Source organism: Pinus tabuliformis, chromosome Q, assembly GCF_031772625.1.
Source record: "Pinus tabuliformis cultivar Carrire ecotype Pingquan chromosome Q, CPIR1, whole genome shotgun sequence".
Lineage (NCBI taxonomy): Eukaryota > Viridiplantae > Streptophyta > Pinopsida > Pinales > Pinaceae > Pinus > Pinus tabuliformis.
Genome location: NC_142296.1, coordinates 210115237 through 210132332, shown reverse-complemented (window position 1 = coordinate 210132332; position 17096 = coordinate 210115237). Strand labels below are relative to the sequence as shown.

The 17096-nt window shown below is 37.1% G+C and overlaps 1 protein-coding gene across 1 annotated transcript in view; it reads left to right on the top strand.

Moving 5' to 3' along the window:
* LOC149218955 (exocyst complex component EXO70A1-like) overlaps positions 1–17096 on the top strand; it is a 175069-nt gene that overhangs the window by 112179 nt on the left and 45794 nt on the right. Inside the window, exon 7 of the mRNA XM_089384183.1 lies at positions 5225–5430. Coding sequence (XP_089240309.1) covers positions 5225–5430 — 206 coding nt within the window. The remainder of the gene's footprint in view (positions 1–5224; positions 5431–17096) is intronic.

Genomic DNA, 17096 nt, shown 5'->3' with positions numbered 1-17096 from the left:
CATTTTGGAGAACTTCCTATCCGTTATTGCTTGAGCTTGGACTTGGTGCTAAAGTAGTGCATTACTTGACGTGGTGGTTATCTTATGTGGTATTGTTTGCATGGGAGGTGGATATGCCTTAGAGGAGTGTTGGGGACTGCATAGGGCACTTGGCCCTATGAGTGTTGGGGCGACTAGGCATTCCTTAGGAGGATGAGTCTTTGACTTGAAGATGCTTGGGTTGAGGGCACATTGCTTGGGGTCGGTTGTGGAATTGGACACATGGTGAGGACAAGACGTGTCTGTTGAGAAATAAATGGGCAACAAGTGTAGTTGATTTCTCTTGCAATGATAACTGCTTGTGAATATTTGTTTTCCTTGATTAGGCTCTTCTTTAGCTTGATTATTATAGTGTTCTTTTCATCAAACAACTACCAAAACATAATAAACAATGAGACAAAGGACACAAGATATAAGCGATCAACCAGGGCCAAAACCTCTCCAACCTTGAGAGGAAAACCTACAAAATTCTTCTTATAAAATCTTCAATTGACTCATTCCAAGACCTAGACCCTTGACAGTGAACTTCTCCAAGACCAAGTCAAACTTGCCTCAAGCATAGTTTTAAAAACCAGAACCGGTGACCGGACCGGTCCACTTATCAAATCGAGTTTCATACCGGAACCGGTCAAACCGGGATTGGTCATATCTCAATGAACCGATCTTTAAAAAATACATGAAATAATTAGTTTTTAATGCAAAAAACGATTTTTAAGATTTAAAACCATGATTCCAAACTAATAGAGATAAAATATGCAAATTTTTCTCATCTATATACCAGGTAAAGGTGAATATATCAAATTGGCACCGAGTGCAATACATATCAGCGACATAATACATAATCAATGAGGCTCTAAATGGCCTCTAGAGTCCAAAAACAATGTTATAAGCTATGGGGTCACTGGCCTACTACAAGTCTACATATCAGTGATCAACATGATCACTCCTCATCATGATCAAACTCATCACCACTACTAGACAAGGGATCATCAACATGAGCTACATAAATAATCTGGCTGAGTGTTTGAGGACTCCTAAAACTCCTCTGCAACCTTAGCAGTAGTGGTAGTAGTAGCAACAAAAATAGACATCAAAACTACAAATCACTGATCAACATGATCACTCATGAAACTCATCATTGATTCAGCGCTACTAAATAGTAAAAATGGGATCATCAACAAGAGATACATAAACATCATCTCGCTCAAAGTCTTCTAACTTGGATGCTAAACCTTATAATATGGCAAAAATTGAAAAAGTTTAACATTCCTAACTAGTGATTTTGGTTTGAGTGAAGGGTTCATCTCCTTAGCCTTATAATGTGGTAGAAAGAGCTTAGAATCCCTAAACAAATAATTTTCCTTTGAGTGAAGGGTACATTCTGGTTAAGACCATGGTAGAGGAGTTCAACAATCAATACCACCAACATCAAAAAAGTTCAAAAATCAATGTCACCAACATCAAGGTTCTTAAAGGGCTTCATGCCCTTGATCAATTGCCAATCTCATACCCTTATGCAGGATAGAATCAAATGGAAACATTACAAACCCCAAACCATGAAATCCTGAAAACCATTAAGTCTGTTGAATTTTGAGTGAACTCTAAAATTCTAGTTTCTCCATATGAAATCCAATGAGGTCGAAACCACTCTCAAACATCTTGAGTCATTTCATGGTAATGTTAAAAATCTAAATAAAAGGATTTTCATTTCCATCATTTTACTTTAAGAATTTAACATTACCATTGATTGCTAGTGTTGCTAGGGTTGATATGTTTGAGGCAAATGAGAGGGGAGGCATGCTTTTCATAGAGGGATTGTTTTTGGAGGGAAACAACCCCAAATTTCCCTCAAAACAGCATCACAACTCACAAAATTGCATTATGTGGGTTCCGTAGCTGGCCTGGAAATAAACGGACCGGTTTATGAAGGAACCGATCGGTTTATGGAAAAACCATCCGGTTCCTTCATAAATCGGCTGGTTTATGGCCGGTTAGAACAAAAAACCGATGTGCTGCTCAGAAAATTGGGTTTTTCAATCGGTTTGATGGCCAGGGCTAATGAACTGGCCGGTTTGACTGATTTCCGGTTCATACTAGCCGGTTTTGAAAACTATGGGCTCAGGTCAACGATAGATTCTTCTTGACTTCAATTCCTGATCCAACTTCAAACTTTGACCCTAAAATCTTCAACCTACTTGACTACAACTTTCGGCCTCTTGAAACAGACTATACTTTGCATGTGTGACAAATTGGAGACTTCTTTTCCTTTTCGCTTCGGGAGGCTTCCTTCTTAGATTATTTCAGCTTGCTATATCAGACTTCTTTTACCCTTGTTTCACCTATTCGACCTGACTGTAATTTTGACTTTCTGTGGCTGAGAATGTGCCCTAGTTACAGGTCACACGTGTGAGGAGATGAGCCCAAAACAGATATGAAACATAGTGATTTTATCTCTCCTTTGCTTCACTTCTTCTTCGCTTGATTGAGACCCTTTCTTGCCTTGTTAATCGGACTTCAAAGATGATTTTCCATGATACTAGAATATAGACTTTCTCATTCATGATTTGATGCCGACTTGAAGTTGTCCCTACGCCGACTTATATTTTGCTTTTATGACTTGGTCTTGGAGAGTTCTTTGACTAGACATTGACTGAAATAAATTTTCTCACAATATGTAACATGCCCAAATGAGTATTTTCATACGTGACAATGATTTTAATGACTTGTTGACTCAATGACAAGCCCTAGGAGCTCATAATGGGAGCTTTTACCTAAAAACAAATTTCCCATGTCTCAAGGTCAACAATAATAAATTTATTTTTCTCATAAAATTATAATTACACATGTCATTATGAAGACCAAACCTAGATACATTTTTCAACAGTGCCTTGTGATGAGGAGTGCTTGACACTTGGAGCATGTGCTTGGAGAGCACACCACTTTAGCAGTCATCTGTTGACATGTTTAAATGTTGGAAAAAAGCACTTCACTTGGAGACCTTATCTTGGGGATTAATTTAAGTTGCTTGTGGACTTAGTCCGCTCTCTATTGTTGGCTTCCCTCCCCTATTCTATATAAAGGGAGGAGAAAGCCTTTAGTTATATTTCAAGAATGAACTTGTTTTGGGACCTTGTACTTGTCTTTGTGCAAGGGAGGAAGTCGATACAGTTTATGAGTGGAAAAGCCTAAGGAGGACTTGAAGTGCTCGGGTTTTTTGTGTTTGTGAGATAAGGACCCAGGGTTTGTGGCCAAGTAACCTTAGAGGAGACTTGGAGTGCTTTTCTTTGAGGACTTGTGTGAGGTAAGCTTGGAGAATGATTAAGGGTGGGCTTCTTGGTATTTATGCTAGCTAGATGTCAAGTCTTTAGAGTGGCTAGGTGTAGCTTGGTGTGATCCCTTGCTTGGCCATGGTTGTTGGTTAGGATTGGCTATTGATAGTGGATGCTTTAGCTAGGGTTTAGATGCATTGGAGAGTTCTAGCTTGTAATAAGCTTGAAGGACTATCTTGTAATAATCTGTTGGTACGTACTTGTGAATGGTGATGGAGTAGTTCCTAGTGCTGGCTATGTGTACAGATTTAATCTAACAGTGAGCAAATTATGTTGAATGATTTGCGAAGTAAGCAGAAATTAAGAGAGCAGATTTGTGGCTGTAACAAATCTGCTGTTGATAAACTATTTTCAGATCTATTGTATGTCGGGGATTGGTCTCTTAGGGTTGAGAACATAGTGGCCTTGAAGTATATTTGTTTGGTGTTGGTTTTCTTGGGCTGCCTTGTGGATTTGGTTGGACAGAAGTGAAATATATGCTTCTGTAATTTATAATTCAGATACGACCATAAGGATGGAATTTTCACGGGAAATATATACAGGAAACCTCAATTAAATAAAATGAAATTTCTCAATTCGTATTAAGAATGGATTCTTGAAATTTCAGAATCAGAAATTTCATTTTGCGTTCTGGAATAGGGTCATCACTACCTGGTGGTAAACTATCAGGTTGAACTTCCACTGGGTGCTATAGCCTGTTGCTGGTCAAGAAACACTGTTCTGCAGGATGAGAATTAGGTTGGCGGAAGTCATTGTGCCTTACCCTATGAGTAACAGCCATTGGCCTGTCATGCCAGTTAGGCTGCAGTCAATGCTCCCAGGGCAGTATGAATACTTGTACATGCCAGAAGATTACTATCGTCAGGCCATCGGATCGTCTATCTTGTAAATAGTGGGAAACCTTTGTTTCCAGTTTACATGTGGAGAGAATAAACTAGGTAATCTTTCTCTTAATTTTTGTTATGGTATGAGTATTTTTCCTTTACCTTTTGATCTTTAACTTGTCCTAATTTTTATTTTCATTGCTCTTGGTTTTACTTCGACTGGAAACATAGCCCAGCAGTAGCAACCTTTGAGTGCTTTGGATACTTCCTGAACCTGAAATTATTTTTATACTCATTGCTCTTGGTTTTACTTCGACTGAAAACATGGCCCAGCAGTAGCAACCCTTGAGTGCTTTAGATACTTCCTGAACCTGAAATTATTTTTATACTAGACATTTTTGTTGCATGGTGGATAGGAAGTTATTTTGTAAGATGGGCCAGCAGTAGCAACCTCTGAGTGCTTTAGATACTTTCCTGAACCTGAAATTATTTTTATACTAGACATTTTTGTTGAATGGTGGATAGGAAGTTATTTTGTAAGATGGGCCAGCAGTAGCAACCTTTGAGTGGTTTAGATACTTTCCTGAACCTGAAATTATTTTTATACTAGACATTTTTGTTGCATGGTGGATAGGAGGTTATTTTGTAAGATGGGACAGCAGTAGCAACCTTTGAGTGCTTTAGATGCTTTTTTGCTGCATGGTGGATAGGAAGTTATTTTATATTTGCGTGATATTTTTACGTCCAATAATGTATCTACTATGCAACTCAGTGCATTATGTGTTAATCAGTTTGATATATTACTTAGGCTTTGATGTATATTATAAAATGTAAATGTGTTATTAATTCTTCTATGACACCTTTGTATATGTCAGAGATTTATATTGAGTGTATCGGAAATGGTAAAGATGCCATATTAAATTCTATCTTTTCTTACTTTGGTACCAAAGTAGGTTCATATTCTAATTTGTGAAATTGCAGTCTGAGGGGATCTTATATGTGTCATTTACTTTACTTTACTGCACATGGCAGATAGAAGTAATATTTGGAGGCAAAGCTTCTGCTGAAATGCGTGAGGCAGCTTTAAATCTCACAAAGAGACTGGCACAGACTGCTCAAGATACTTTTGGTGATTTTGAAGAAGCTGTTGAGAAAGATGCTACTAAGACTTCTATACTGGATGGAACTGTCCATCCTCTGACCAGTTACGTTATTAACTATGTGAAGTTCTTATTCGAGTAAGTGCTTTAAGAGTGTTTATTTTCTTTATCTTAAAAGCTTTTTCTATATTGTTAAATGTTTTTGAAAAACTAAACTGCTTTGTATTGTAAAATCTCCTCGCATCTTTTGAAACCAGATTGATGGTGGTAAGTTTTCCATTTAAATTTTACGCTGAGCATCATTCCCAAGTTATAAGTAAGTCTCCTTGTTTCTTGATATCTTGGCTTGCATTATGGCTCTTAAGAGCGATTGACTAGTGCTAACTTTATCCTCACCACGAATATTGATCACTAACTTCATTCTCACCTTAAAGTATGCCACTCACTTTGGGCTCTCATTTAATGATCATATACTTCAAAGGTACTTTGATTTATCATATGAAGGAGTATATTTTTTTGAAACCAGATTGATGGTGGTAAGTGTTCCATTCAAATTTTACACCAAGTATGAATTCCTATTTATATGTCTCCTAGTTTCTTGATCATCTTGGCCCATTCAAATTTTACACCAAGTATGAATTCCTATTTATATATGTCTTCTAGTTTCTTGATCATCTTGGCTTGCATCATGGCTGTCAAGGGTGATTGACTAGTTCTAACTTCATTCTGACCATGAATATCACTCACTAGTTTCATTCTCGCCTTAAAGAACACTTACTCTATGCTTTCACACTCACTCTATGCTCTCACGAATGGTCATATAATTTTGCCTTAAAGAACACCACTCACTGCATGCTCTCACGAATGGTCATATACTTTAAAGGTACATGCTTTATAATATGAGGAAGGAGGATAAAGATGTTTGAACTATATTTTCTCGAAGTCAGGGTATCCCTTACAAACTCCCACTAGAAAAAGCACTTCCTAACTATGCCCATCTTTAAATGGACCTGTGATTGATCTTTTCCGTTTACCTAAAAAATGAAGAATATTTTAAAAGGCTTGAATGGTTTTCAAATACTTTTTATTCAAATATTCACATTTGTTAATGATGTTCAGGTGACTAATAGCCACCTAATTTCCCATTCATCTAGTGATACTCTCTACATACATTTGTTTACTAGGTTAGTGGTTTAAGGGCCTACCATTGTATTGTCACCTATTTAAAGTCACATGTAATGAAAATGTGACTGAGTTGAATTGTGCCAATGTCCATCATGACTACGCTTTGAATATGTTTTGTGCATTATGTCTTTTGCATGGTTACGAAAATCATGCAGTGGTGATTTTTGAACTTGGATGATTTTATTGAGGGTAAAAATTAGTGATATTTACCAAGCGATAAAATTGTGACACAATCCAAAAAATCGCAAACTATGCGGACAAAGATGCTTTAAGTGTGTTTTTTTTTACTCATTTTGCAAACATAAAGAAAAGAGGAAAACAATTTTCTTGTTCTTCTAGAGGATGCCATAGTCCAATGCCAGCCTCAGGTCCTTATTCCTCTAGAAGAAAATCCATTGACTTTGCCCATAAAAGGGGTAGAGGAAATCACTAGTTTATGTATTTTCATTATAGATCACTAGCTTATCTATTTTCATTATAGATGACTCATGATGATGAGATACATTTACTATATTTTTTGGTGATACTTTGAGGTTGAGTCAGGACTCTGGATTAAGGACATGATTCAATGTTAATGTGTCATGTAGCACTAGACATCCTATACATCTTATATATTAGTTTTGTTTTCATATTCATGTGACAATTCATTTATTTGATGTTGTTGTTGCTTTAGATGTTAAAAAAATGTCGATGTTTTGGGGCAGAGCTAGGACTCAAGGTTCAGGACATGATTCAGTGTTGATGCGTGATGTAGCATTAGACATCTTATACATCTTATATATTAGTTTCATTTTCATATTTATGTGGCAATGCATTTATTTGATGTTGTTGTTGCTTTAGACGTTTAAAAAATTGAAAAAAATTGAATATTTTTGTATTTTTTAATTTTGTCAGTGTTTGTCGAAATTTAGTGATATTTTCCCCATTTTTTAATGATTTTTTGATTTTTTGGGCCCTTATCGATTTTATTCCAATCAAGGTTGCAGGGGAGCCCTCCCCGCGAATTCACTCCTGAAGCATGCTTCGCTCGAGAGCGAATCCGGTGTGACCTCGGGAGCGTAGTCCCGGAATTCGTTCCCGAACAAAAAAATGCTCCCTAGTTTTATTAATATTTCGGCCCTTTGATGCATTTATAATGATAAACATAAAAAATGTTCTTCATGCTATTGTCGAAAGAGAAAATATGTGACATGTTCTTCATGTCGGTTTTTAAAAAGAGACATTTTGAATTTCTTAGCCCCAAAACTTAAAGTCGGCCCTCCAAGAAGTCAGGTTAGCCTGCCTCTTTGGTCACACCCAATCAACCTCTTAAGGCACTATATATATACACATTTCGTCCTTCTCAAAGAGCAAGTAACTTGGTCTTTTTGAGGCAAGCGAAGAAGATGAATCTGAGGCAAAGAAGTTGGATATGAGGCAGAAAAGAAGTCAAATCTGAGGCAAGCAAAGAAGATGTATCTGAGGTAGATGAAGGACAACGCTATGGCAAAGTTTCTAGGTTTATCTGAGGAGTAGAGTCAAGTTTTATTCTTGAGAGGAGGCCGAAGTTAAGTCCTTCTAGAGCAGACTAGGCCGAATTTGTTGAGAAGCAATGTGACCTCAAGACTGTCAGTTTGACTTTATGTTTGATTTAGATGTATCTTTGTTGACTTGAATAATTTCTCTAAGGAAAATATTGCTAGGTTTTTCCCCTAAGTGGGTTTTCCCAGGGTAAAAATTTTGTGTTCTTGTTTGGTTGTCTCTTTATGATCCTACTGGAATTTTGTTTTACTGTTGACATCCTCTGTGTAATTGCTTTATGATGAATATGAATGTAAGAAAAGATTAACCTAAGAGAAATCATAAGAAGTAATTATCAGTTTAGAGGATGCTTGAAAATCGACAGGCCTAGACCTTCTTCTATAAGTTTGAGTTATGAGTTATGGCTCTATCCTTGAATGAATTTGGGCACCTTTGTTGCATGGTCACTTCGATGGTTAGTGGTTGACACACTCACTTCGGTTGTTAGAAAGTCCATTCCACTCGTCTAAAAATGTGGTGGAAAGCATCCAAGTTATCTTTTATACTATCTTTTATTCAGAGAGAAACAATTGAGTGGAGTTGACTAAGTTGTTTTTAGAGTTGTCTAGGCACACTTCACCGGGTCTTAAGAGACTTGGGTAGAACAAAAGGTTTTAGGACAAGTTTGGCAAGTGGTAGCTAAGCATATTGAAGATTGGATTGGGGGAGAATTGGAACTTGGAAGAGGTAGGTCTATGGATGCTTCAAGGGTTGGATTGTTTAAGTCTATTGGGCAATAGGCAGAAGGTAGTTTGCTTAAGAATTATTGTACATATGTAATAGAGTTGTTGGTAGGAGGTCACACTCCCTTGTTGTAAAGCCCTAACGTTGAATGACTTTGGGCACCTTTACCGCATGATCACTTTTATGGTCGTTGGTCGATATGATCACTTTGGTAGTTATTGAAAGGTGGCACCAAAGTACATTTTTCACCACTTTCTGAAGGGGGAGTGATATTAGAGCTAACTTGGATTTTCTTCACCACATTTTATAAGGAAACAATTGAGTGGAGTGAACCAAGTTGTTTTTAGAATTTTTTGGCGCTCTTCACTATGTATTTATGGACTTTGGTAGGATGTTTTAGGAAGAGTTTGGCAAGTGGTCTATTAAGTGTCTTGGACATTGGATTGAGGAGAGTTGGGACTTGCAACGAGCATGTTTGTAGATGCTTCAAGGGTTGGATTGTGCAAGTTTGTTGAGTAGGTAGTGGAAGGAAAATTGCCTTGTAACTAGTGTACATTTGTAATAGAGTTGTTGAGGGGGGGCATGCTACCTTGTTTTAAGGCCCTAGCCTTGAATGACTTTGGGTGCCTCTATTGCATGATCAGTTTGGTGGTCATTTTGCTGGCATGATCGCTTTGGTGATCATTTGTTGGCATGATCACTTCAATGGTCATTCATAGGTGGTATAAGAGCATACTCTTTACCTCATTTTAGAAGGAAATAGTTGAGTGGAGTGGACCAAGTTGTTTTTATAATTGCTTGGGAACTCTTCACCGTGTCTTGACAAACTTGGGTTGACATGTCACGAGGCTATAGTCTGCTTGAATTTTTATTTGTAAACTCGAGTTTCTCCTAAGTATATTTTAGCACATGAGGTCATGTGACACTGCCTTGACTTGGTTGCGAGGGGTTGGCCAACCTATGTGTATTACAACTAGATTATGCCTTCGTTTCTTAAGGTTTTGCCCATAACTTCACCATAATCTACAATTCACCAAATCCAACTAGATCCAGTCAACCAAGTTCATTCAATAGAAGGAACACATCCAACTATGGCCTTTAAAACATCCCAACAATACTTTAACGCTTAACCAATTATTCAATACTTAGCCAATGAAAAGCAAAGATAGGAACAATAAGATACCTTCGTAGTATCGAAAGTAGGTGCCTTATCTCTATTGGTGCCTAATGTGCAATCCACCCCATGTCCAAAGTGCTCAATGGACCTAATGTGCAACCCACCCATTTGTGTGCAAAGTTCAACAACCATTGGGTCTACACATTTGGCTTGTGTGCCCAGGCCATCTTGATTGTCTCATATGTTCGATGGTCAATTGTCTTGTTTGAACGACGTCCAAGACACTCCTTGCCTTTCCTTCCATTGCACTTGCCAAGCCACATTTTATTGTTCACGGATTATGGTGTTACCTACATGCCCATGAACCAAGGATTTTCCATTCCCCAAGTCATTGTGTTGCTTATATTAGAAGCCCCAAATGACAACTCTCATCTTGGTGCCATACTTAGCCAAATTTCTTGCCAATCCCTTTGACATTTTGTTAAACTGCCCATGGGATGCTTGTCCAACCTTGTAACATGATTTTGCAACCACCTGAAGCTTTCCCAATGTCTACGATATGCTTCAACTTCATTCAAGGGCATCCATAGCTTTTGCATTATCATCGTTGCTGCAAAAAGGAAAGGTCTCCTCTCCATCCATTCCTCAAAGATGTCAAGTTGCCTCCTGCAACATAACAAGTTTAGAGGAACAATGCACTGGCAACTTCATGTCCGCTATCTTACTTCTTGGACAACAGATTGTAGAAATGGCCTCAATGTGTAGAAGAGGATGACTAGCATGGATTGTTGTCATCACAAGTTTCATTTTCGTGATAAATCGAGCTTTCTCCTTTGTTCAACTATTCATGAAACTATAACCTTTACAGGGGCCTTTGGCTCCATTGCCTGCTCCTAAGCAGCAGGCCGCTTGTGGCTTTTTCAATGAAAGGAAGATGGTAGTTGGCTGCCATGAGCACCTCCAACAGCCTCCAATAATTGGATCCATAATCTGTCTAGATTCCACTAGTTTGACTATTCAATTCTGCTTGAATATGATCAAGGTGCAAAAAAACTGCAGGGTCTCCACTGATTGTTCGTTGTCTTGCTCTACTGCATTCTTTCCTTCCTTCAATGGACATATCCTAGCATAATGGTTTCTCACACACAACAGACAAACAATAAGTCCACCACCATTCTTGTTCTTGGCACCATCTAATCGCCTAACTCTCTTTTTAACTTCTTTAGACAGTTTAGGTCTTTTGCCTCTTCTTAGTGTCACCTAGATTTGGCTTCCAAAGCATCTTGAACCTTCGACCTTACACCTAAATCTAGTTGTTATTGGTTTTCATCCAAGAGAACGAATTTCCATGGGCAAGATTTTACATAATGTGTTTGGCCACATAGAAAACATGCAACCCACTTCTTTTGTTGTATTGTTGCATTGTCTCTTGTCCTGCTACTAGACATCTCCTTAGGATACAATCATGCTTCTGCCTAATCCACTGAGGCTTTCAACCCATGAGACAAAGAATCAATCTTAACCTGACTTTCTCTGAGACTATTTGATGCCATTGTACAACATCCATGGCATCCCTGATCATTTATCCAAAACTCATGTTCTGATTGCCTACCTCCACTATAAGTCTTCCAGACAACATTGTCTTGCTAGGACTCAATTTTCTTACCTTTTTGCTCAACACTTGTGTTGTTTCAAGTTTGACCAACATTGTACGAGTTTATGGTACGCGGGTACTTTCGGTACAGGTGAACAAGTATCCGACACAACTGGAAGCTTTGCCCAAATTTACAAGAAACGTCAAGCTGAGAGCGACAATAATGTAATATATTAAAAATGAAAATGAAATAATTAATTTATTTTCATCCAAAACTTGCCAAAGCAGATTCTATCTTGCAAAGAAATATGTAAAAGATTGAACTTTGAAACACTACCAAAAAATAAAAATATTAATCCATCAATAATTTGCCAAACAAATTATTTCTCAGCAAAGAAACATGCAGAACTCCCAAACTGGAAAAAAGGTTGCTATTACTCAGTTATTAGGTGATTTCATGCAACACTATGTAACTTGTTCAATTCCCCGCCCATGATGTAACCTCACCACTATTGAACTTATATATATATATATATATATATTGACATAAATTACATCTAATAAAGATAGGAAAAAATAAAATATATATTAATAATAATTAAAACCAATGTTATTTTAAAGAGAGTTTGTACAATAAAATTATAAATGGGGCATGACTTTCCATGAAGAGGCACCTGCCTAGTATATAAGCAGTCCCCTCACTCTCACTTGTAACATCATTCTTATTCATACATTTTAATATATATTCTTGTATGCTATATGGAGAGCTACATATTCCAAGTCTTCTGGAGTATTTAACTTGAAGAACCAACTTTGTTCATTCCATTTGGTATCAGAGCAGTTCAATCCTCTGGTTTCTCAACCGCTGCACAAGAGTCTCGTTCTCTGATTTTAGCTTTTGGCCATCGAATTTTCGTCAATTTTGTTGTCGTCATAATCGAAGCGCTTCGTTATCCAATATCTGGAGGTTCTTCAATATATTGTGTCATTTGGGGCACTACCATATTGGCTTAACCTTGCCAAAAATTGTGGACCAAACCGAAGGGGCACTACTGTCGTCCAAATCGTTCATGCCATATGGTCATGACTATTGAGGTCAAGTCGCCATTTCTTTAAAAATACACTACAATTATATTCTTTGGTTCACAAAAATAGTTACCATATACTTAGTCAAACCATATAAAGGATAAATAAATAAATTATAATAATTAATCTCAAAGTTTTATGAGGTTATAAAGGAGTAAGGTTATTTATTCATTTTTAATAAAAAAAAGGGAAGAGATTTTAGAAAAAGATTAATTAAAAAGGTTTTTTCTAAAAATAAGGGATTATATATATTTGCAAGTACACACAACATTGAAGTAAAGTAAAGAGGTATTCAACCGTTATTGAGGGTTTATAGCAAGCCAAGTTGAATCAAGGAGAGGATCTATAAAGTTAAAAAAAAAAGGTGGTTGAAAAATTCAGAAGTATTAAGTTCTTTTAAAAATTAAAAAGGAATAGAGCCACATATTTTTATAATGGTAAAAGGGGATTACTTGGAGAAAAAAGGGTACGTAAATTCCAATTCAAAATTTTAAAGGAGTTATAATTAAAAAGGGGTTTGAAGGAATAACTCTCAAAGCTTTAATATAAATTAAAAAAAGGAGGGAAATTAATATAAAAATAAATAAATTAAGAAGTGGATATTTGAGAATTATAGAGGTAGTAAAAAACAAATATATTCATATATTGTCAAAGCTCATATAAGAAGAAAAGGAAACAGTGAAGATGAGTTCCACACAACAATCATTATTTTGGATTAAATGCCCGTTTTGTATAACATACATTGAATATCCTTGGATTCATAAAAATTGCGAATTATGTTGTCCAACATGTGGAAAATTATTTAATGCGGAAGAATGTCAAGATGATGTACTGATGCAAATGACAGAACGAGAGGAAAAACTTGCAAAACTGGAACAAAAATTAACAAAAAAAAATGAGGAAATTTTGCGTCTAAGGGACCATAGCCAAAAATTACTTGTGAAGGTCAAGAAGTTCAAGGAACGAAAGAAAAAATTAGAAGAAGAAATGGGATGTGTTGAGAATAAATTCAACGAGATTCTATCCGAGAAGGAAGAAGAAAATTTGCGCTTAAATGACTTGAACCAAAGGTTATTGAAACAAATCAGAGATCTAAAAGATGAGAAACTTAAAAGTCAAGACATTGAAAATAAGGTTGATGAATCAGAAGTTAAAGAACTCTTACATTTGAGAAACCATAATCAAAGTCTACTCACTCAAATTAAGAAACTTGAGGATGATAAGCAATCATTAAAAAACAAGTTAGAAGAATTACTCACAAAAGAAGTATCAAAGTCTTTAGACATAACAATCCAAGTCGAAGAAAAGGAAACAAACACAGATCCCATTAATCTCACAATTCAGACAAATCCAAACCCAACTGAAGTAAGGATGTACTCAGAAGTTGCAGTTCAAACAATGAAAAACCCAGGTGAAGATTTTGTAACCAACTCGACGACATCAGAACCTGAAGTAAGTCTAAATCTTGCCACACACATGATAAGGGAAAGACAAACTCCTTATCTACATCTGAATCACAAGAGCAGACATTCCAATCAGTTTGCATATTTGTATCTCTCAAAACAAAAACAACAAACTTATGTTCAAAAGGATATTGAAGTGCGCACAATTCAGTGCAGTGATAACGATTCATCACAAGTTTCTAGTAATTGAAATATTCCACAAAAGATTAATTTAGGATGGTCGAATCCTTTCTTTGTGCAACAATTTTACAGTGTTCCACGGGGACTTTCCCCCCCAGTGGTCTAGTTTCCTAACTCCCCCGCCCTTGGGGGACTTGGGGACGAGAAGGAGTCGTTTCCTCACGCTCCTAAAAAATAGGGTATGTAGGGGGACGTGCCAAGGGGGTCGTTTCCTTTTGTTGAGGGGTCGTTTCCGAAAAAGGGGCCGTGGGGGGTCGAGGGGGGGTCGAGAGGGGTCGTGGGGTCCGATTTTTTAAATGATTTTTTGTTAATAATCATAAATTAAAATTTAACATTCATTTGATAACTTTAGGGTTTCATTTAATCGTTTTATAAATTTAATTTGCTGCCCTCACTCCATTCGCAAGACGTCAAACCCGCCGCCGAGCAGCACTCCTCCCCCATTGCCATTCTGCTGGAGCTTGGAACACAAGTGCTGAAGGAGTGAAGCCACCGTTGCGGGTCTGCTGGAGCTTGGAACACTGCAGCTGCACTTCAAACTTGAAACACTTGAACGCTGAACGTTTTCACCTGCCTAAACACTGAACGTTGGAGCCTGGACGTGGACGTGGATGCTGTCACCTGAACAGTGAAACTTCAAAGTTCAAACACCGCCTGTCAGCGGAACAGTGAACGTTGAAGCACGCTGAATGCTCACTGCTGCTTCTCCATCCCCCATCAACAGTCCTGAGTCGCCTGTAACAAACCACGGTAAGTACCCACGCCACAGTCCACTGTTGTTTGTAAATTTTTTCTATTTTTTTTGTAATTCTCAGCCCTGTAGCTGCGTTTTTAAATTTTTTTAAAAAACTTCAATGTTTCTAAAAAAAAATTGAAACTTTATTGTTTTTTTCATTTTTTTGTAAATTTTTTAGAAAGTAGTTTTGACGGTTATTAATTTTAGGATGCGTTTTTTTATTTATTTTTTTCATTTTTTTAAACTTCACTGTGTTTTAAAAAATATATATTGAAACTTGACTGTTTTTTTCATTTTTCTGTAAATTTTATTTTTTTTTAAATTTTTTAGTTTTGACTGTGATTAATTTTAATTTTTTTTCTTTCAAATTTAAAAAAAAAATTAGTGTTCAACGTGTGTGTTGTAGCTTGTGTATTAGTCAGCCTGTGTAATGTTTTTAATTTATTTATTTATTTTCATTACAGGCTGCAACCTACATTTGGATTTGTCATTCAACTTATAAAGTTACAACTATGAGTTAGAGTCAGAGTTCTTTTGGAAACAGTGAGAACAGTGACAACTACAGTGGTAGTGAGCCACAAGATGCACAAGAAGAAGTTGAAAGCTCTCACATGGGGGCAAGATGCCAGAATAGGCATGGTGTAGATTATGGAGGCCCACCAAGAGAGCTGGAAAAATTTGCAAAGGGGACATTTAATCCTCTAAAACCACTTCTAATCTATGCAACTAGACTGCCGAAAAAGAATCCAAAAGTTGGTGGTGGCTCATGTGATTGGGTATGCAATATTTGTGGGCATCACTTTGTTGGCAGCTATACCAGGGTGAAGCAACACATTTTGGCTATTACAGGTAAAGGAGTCAATATGTGTCCCTCAAAGAACCTGAATTCAGCTCAAAGAGAGCAACTTTGGAGGCTAGAAAGGGAAGCCACTGGAAAAATGATTGTTTTCTAGCAGACATGTTGATCCACCCCAAATATTCCTCCATTCAATGCTTCATCAAAAAAGACAAAGGTTTCTACTGGTGCATCTTGTTCTTGTGCAATGGGTGGTACAATGTCTGGGGTGTACAACATTCTAGATCGAGATGACACAGATGATGCAATTGGCAAATTTCTTTTTGCCAATGGAATTCCCTTCCATGTTGTTCGTTCTCCTTATTACAAGGAAATGGTCCAAGCAATTGCAAGAATAGGGCCGTCATATGTACCACCCGGAGAACATAAACTACAAACAACAATTTTAGATAGACAAGTGTCCAAAATTAATGTGCAGAAAGAGAGAATGATACAAACATGGTTGAGGTTTGGTTGCTCTATTGTTATGGATGGATGGACTGACATTCGAAAACGCCCACTAATCAACATCATAGTGACATCTTCAGAAGGTCCATTCTTTCTTAAAGTTGTTGATTGTTCTGGAAAGTGCAAGGATGCATATTTCCAATTTGAGCTTCTTCGAGAAGCTATAGAGGATGTTGGGCCTGATAGTGTGGTGCAGGTTGTGACAGATGCAACAATAGTTTGTAGATCAATTGGGTTATTGATTCAAAACAGTTATCAACATATTTTTTGGACTCCTTGTTGTATGCATGCATTCAATAATGCACTGAAGGACATTGGCAAGATTCAATGGGTATCCGACTTGGTGATAGCGACAAGAGATGTGCATGTTGAAATTTGGTACCGGAGGACAGGTGGTTCCCTAAGGCTTTGATCTTTGGCCTAGGGAAAAGTGTCCAAAAGAATTTAATTTTTTCTCCTAAAGTGACTTTATAATTTTTATAAAGTCAAATCTAATTTAAAAGTGACTTTAAGTGATAAAGTTACTAAAGTCTAATTTTAAAGTGACTTTTATAAAGTCAATGAAAAATTAGAAAGGAAAAGTGACTTTGGAAATAAATGACTAAGTGGGTCTTTATTAAAGTGGTGTGAATTAAAAAATAGAAAGTGAGATTTAAATGAGCATTTAATCTCAGCCCTAGATCTCAATCTATTTCAGCCATTGGATTTAGGGATCGCCCAAAAGTCACTTAGAGTTGGATTAAGGGAGGAAAAGGAGAAAAAGATCATTCATTCTTTCATGAGCAGATTGAGAGAGAGAGAGCAAGAGAGCAAGGGAGATTTCTGGACAGGAAGGAGAAGGAGGTAACAGCTTGGCACACATTCCAAGGCAGCATTTCAGCAAATCCGTACAGCTG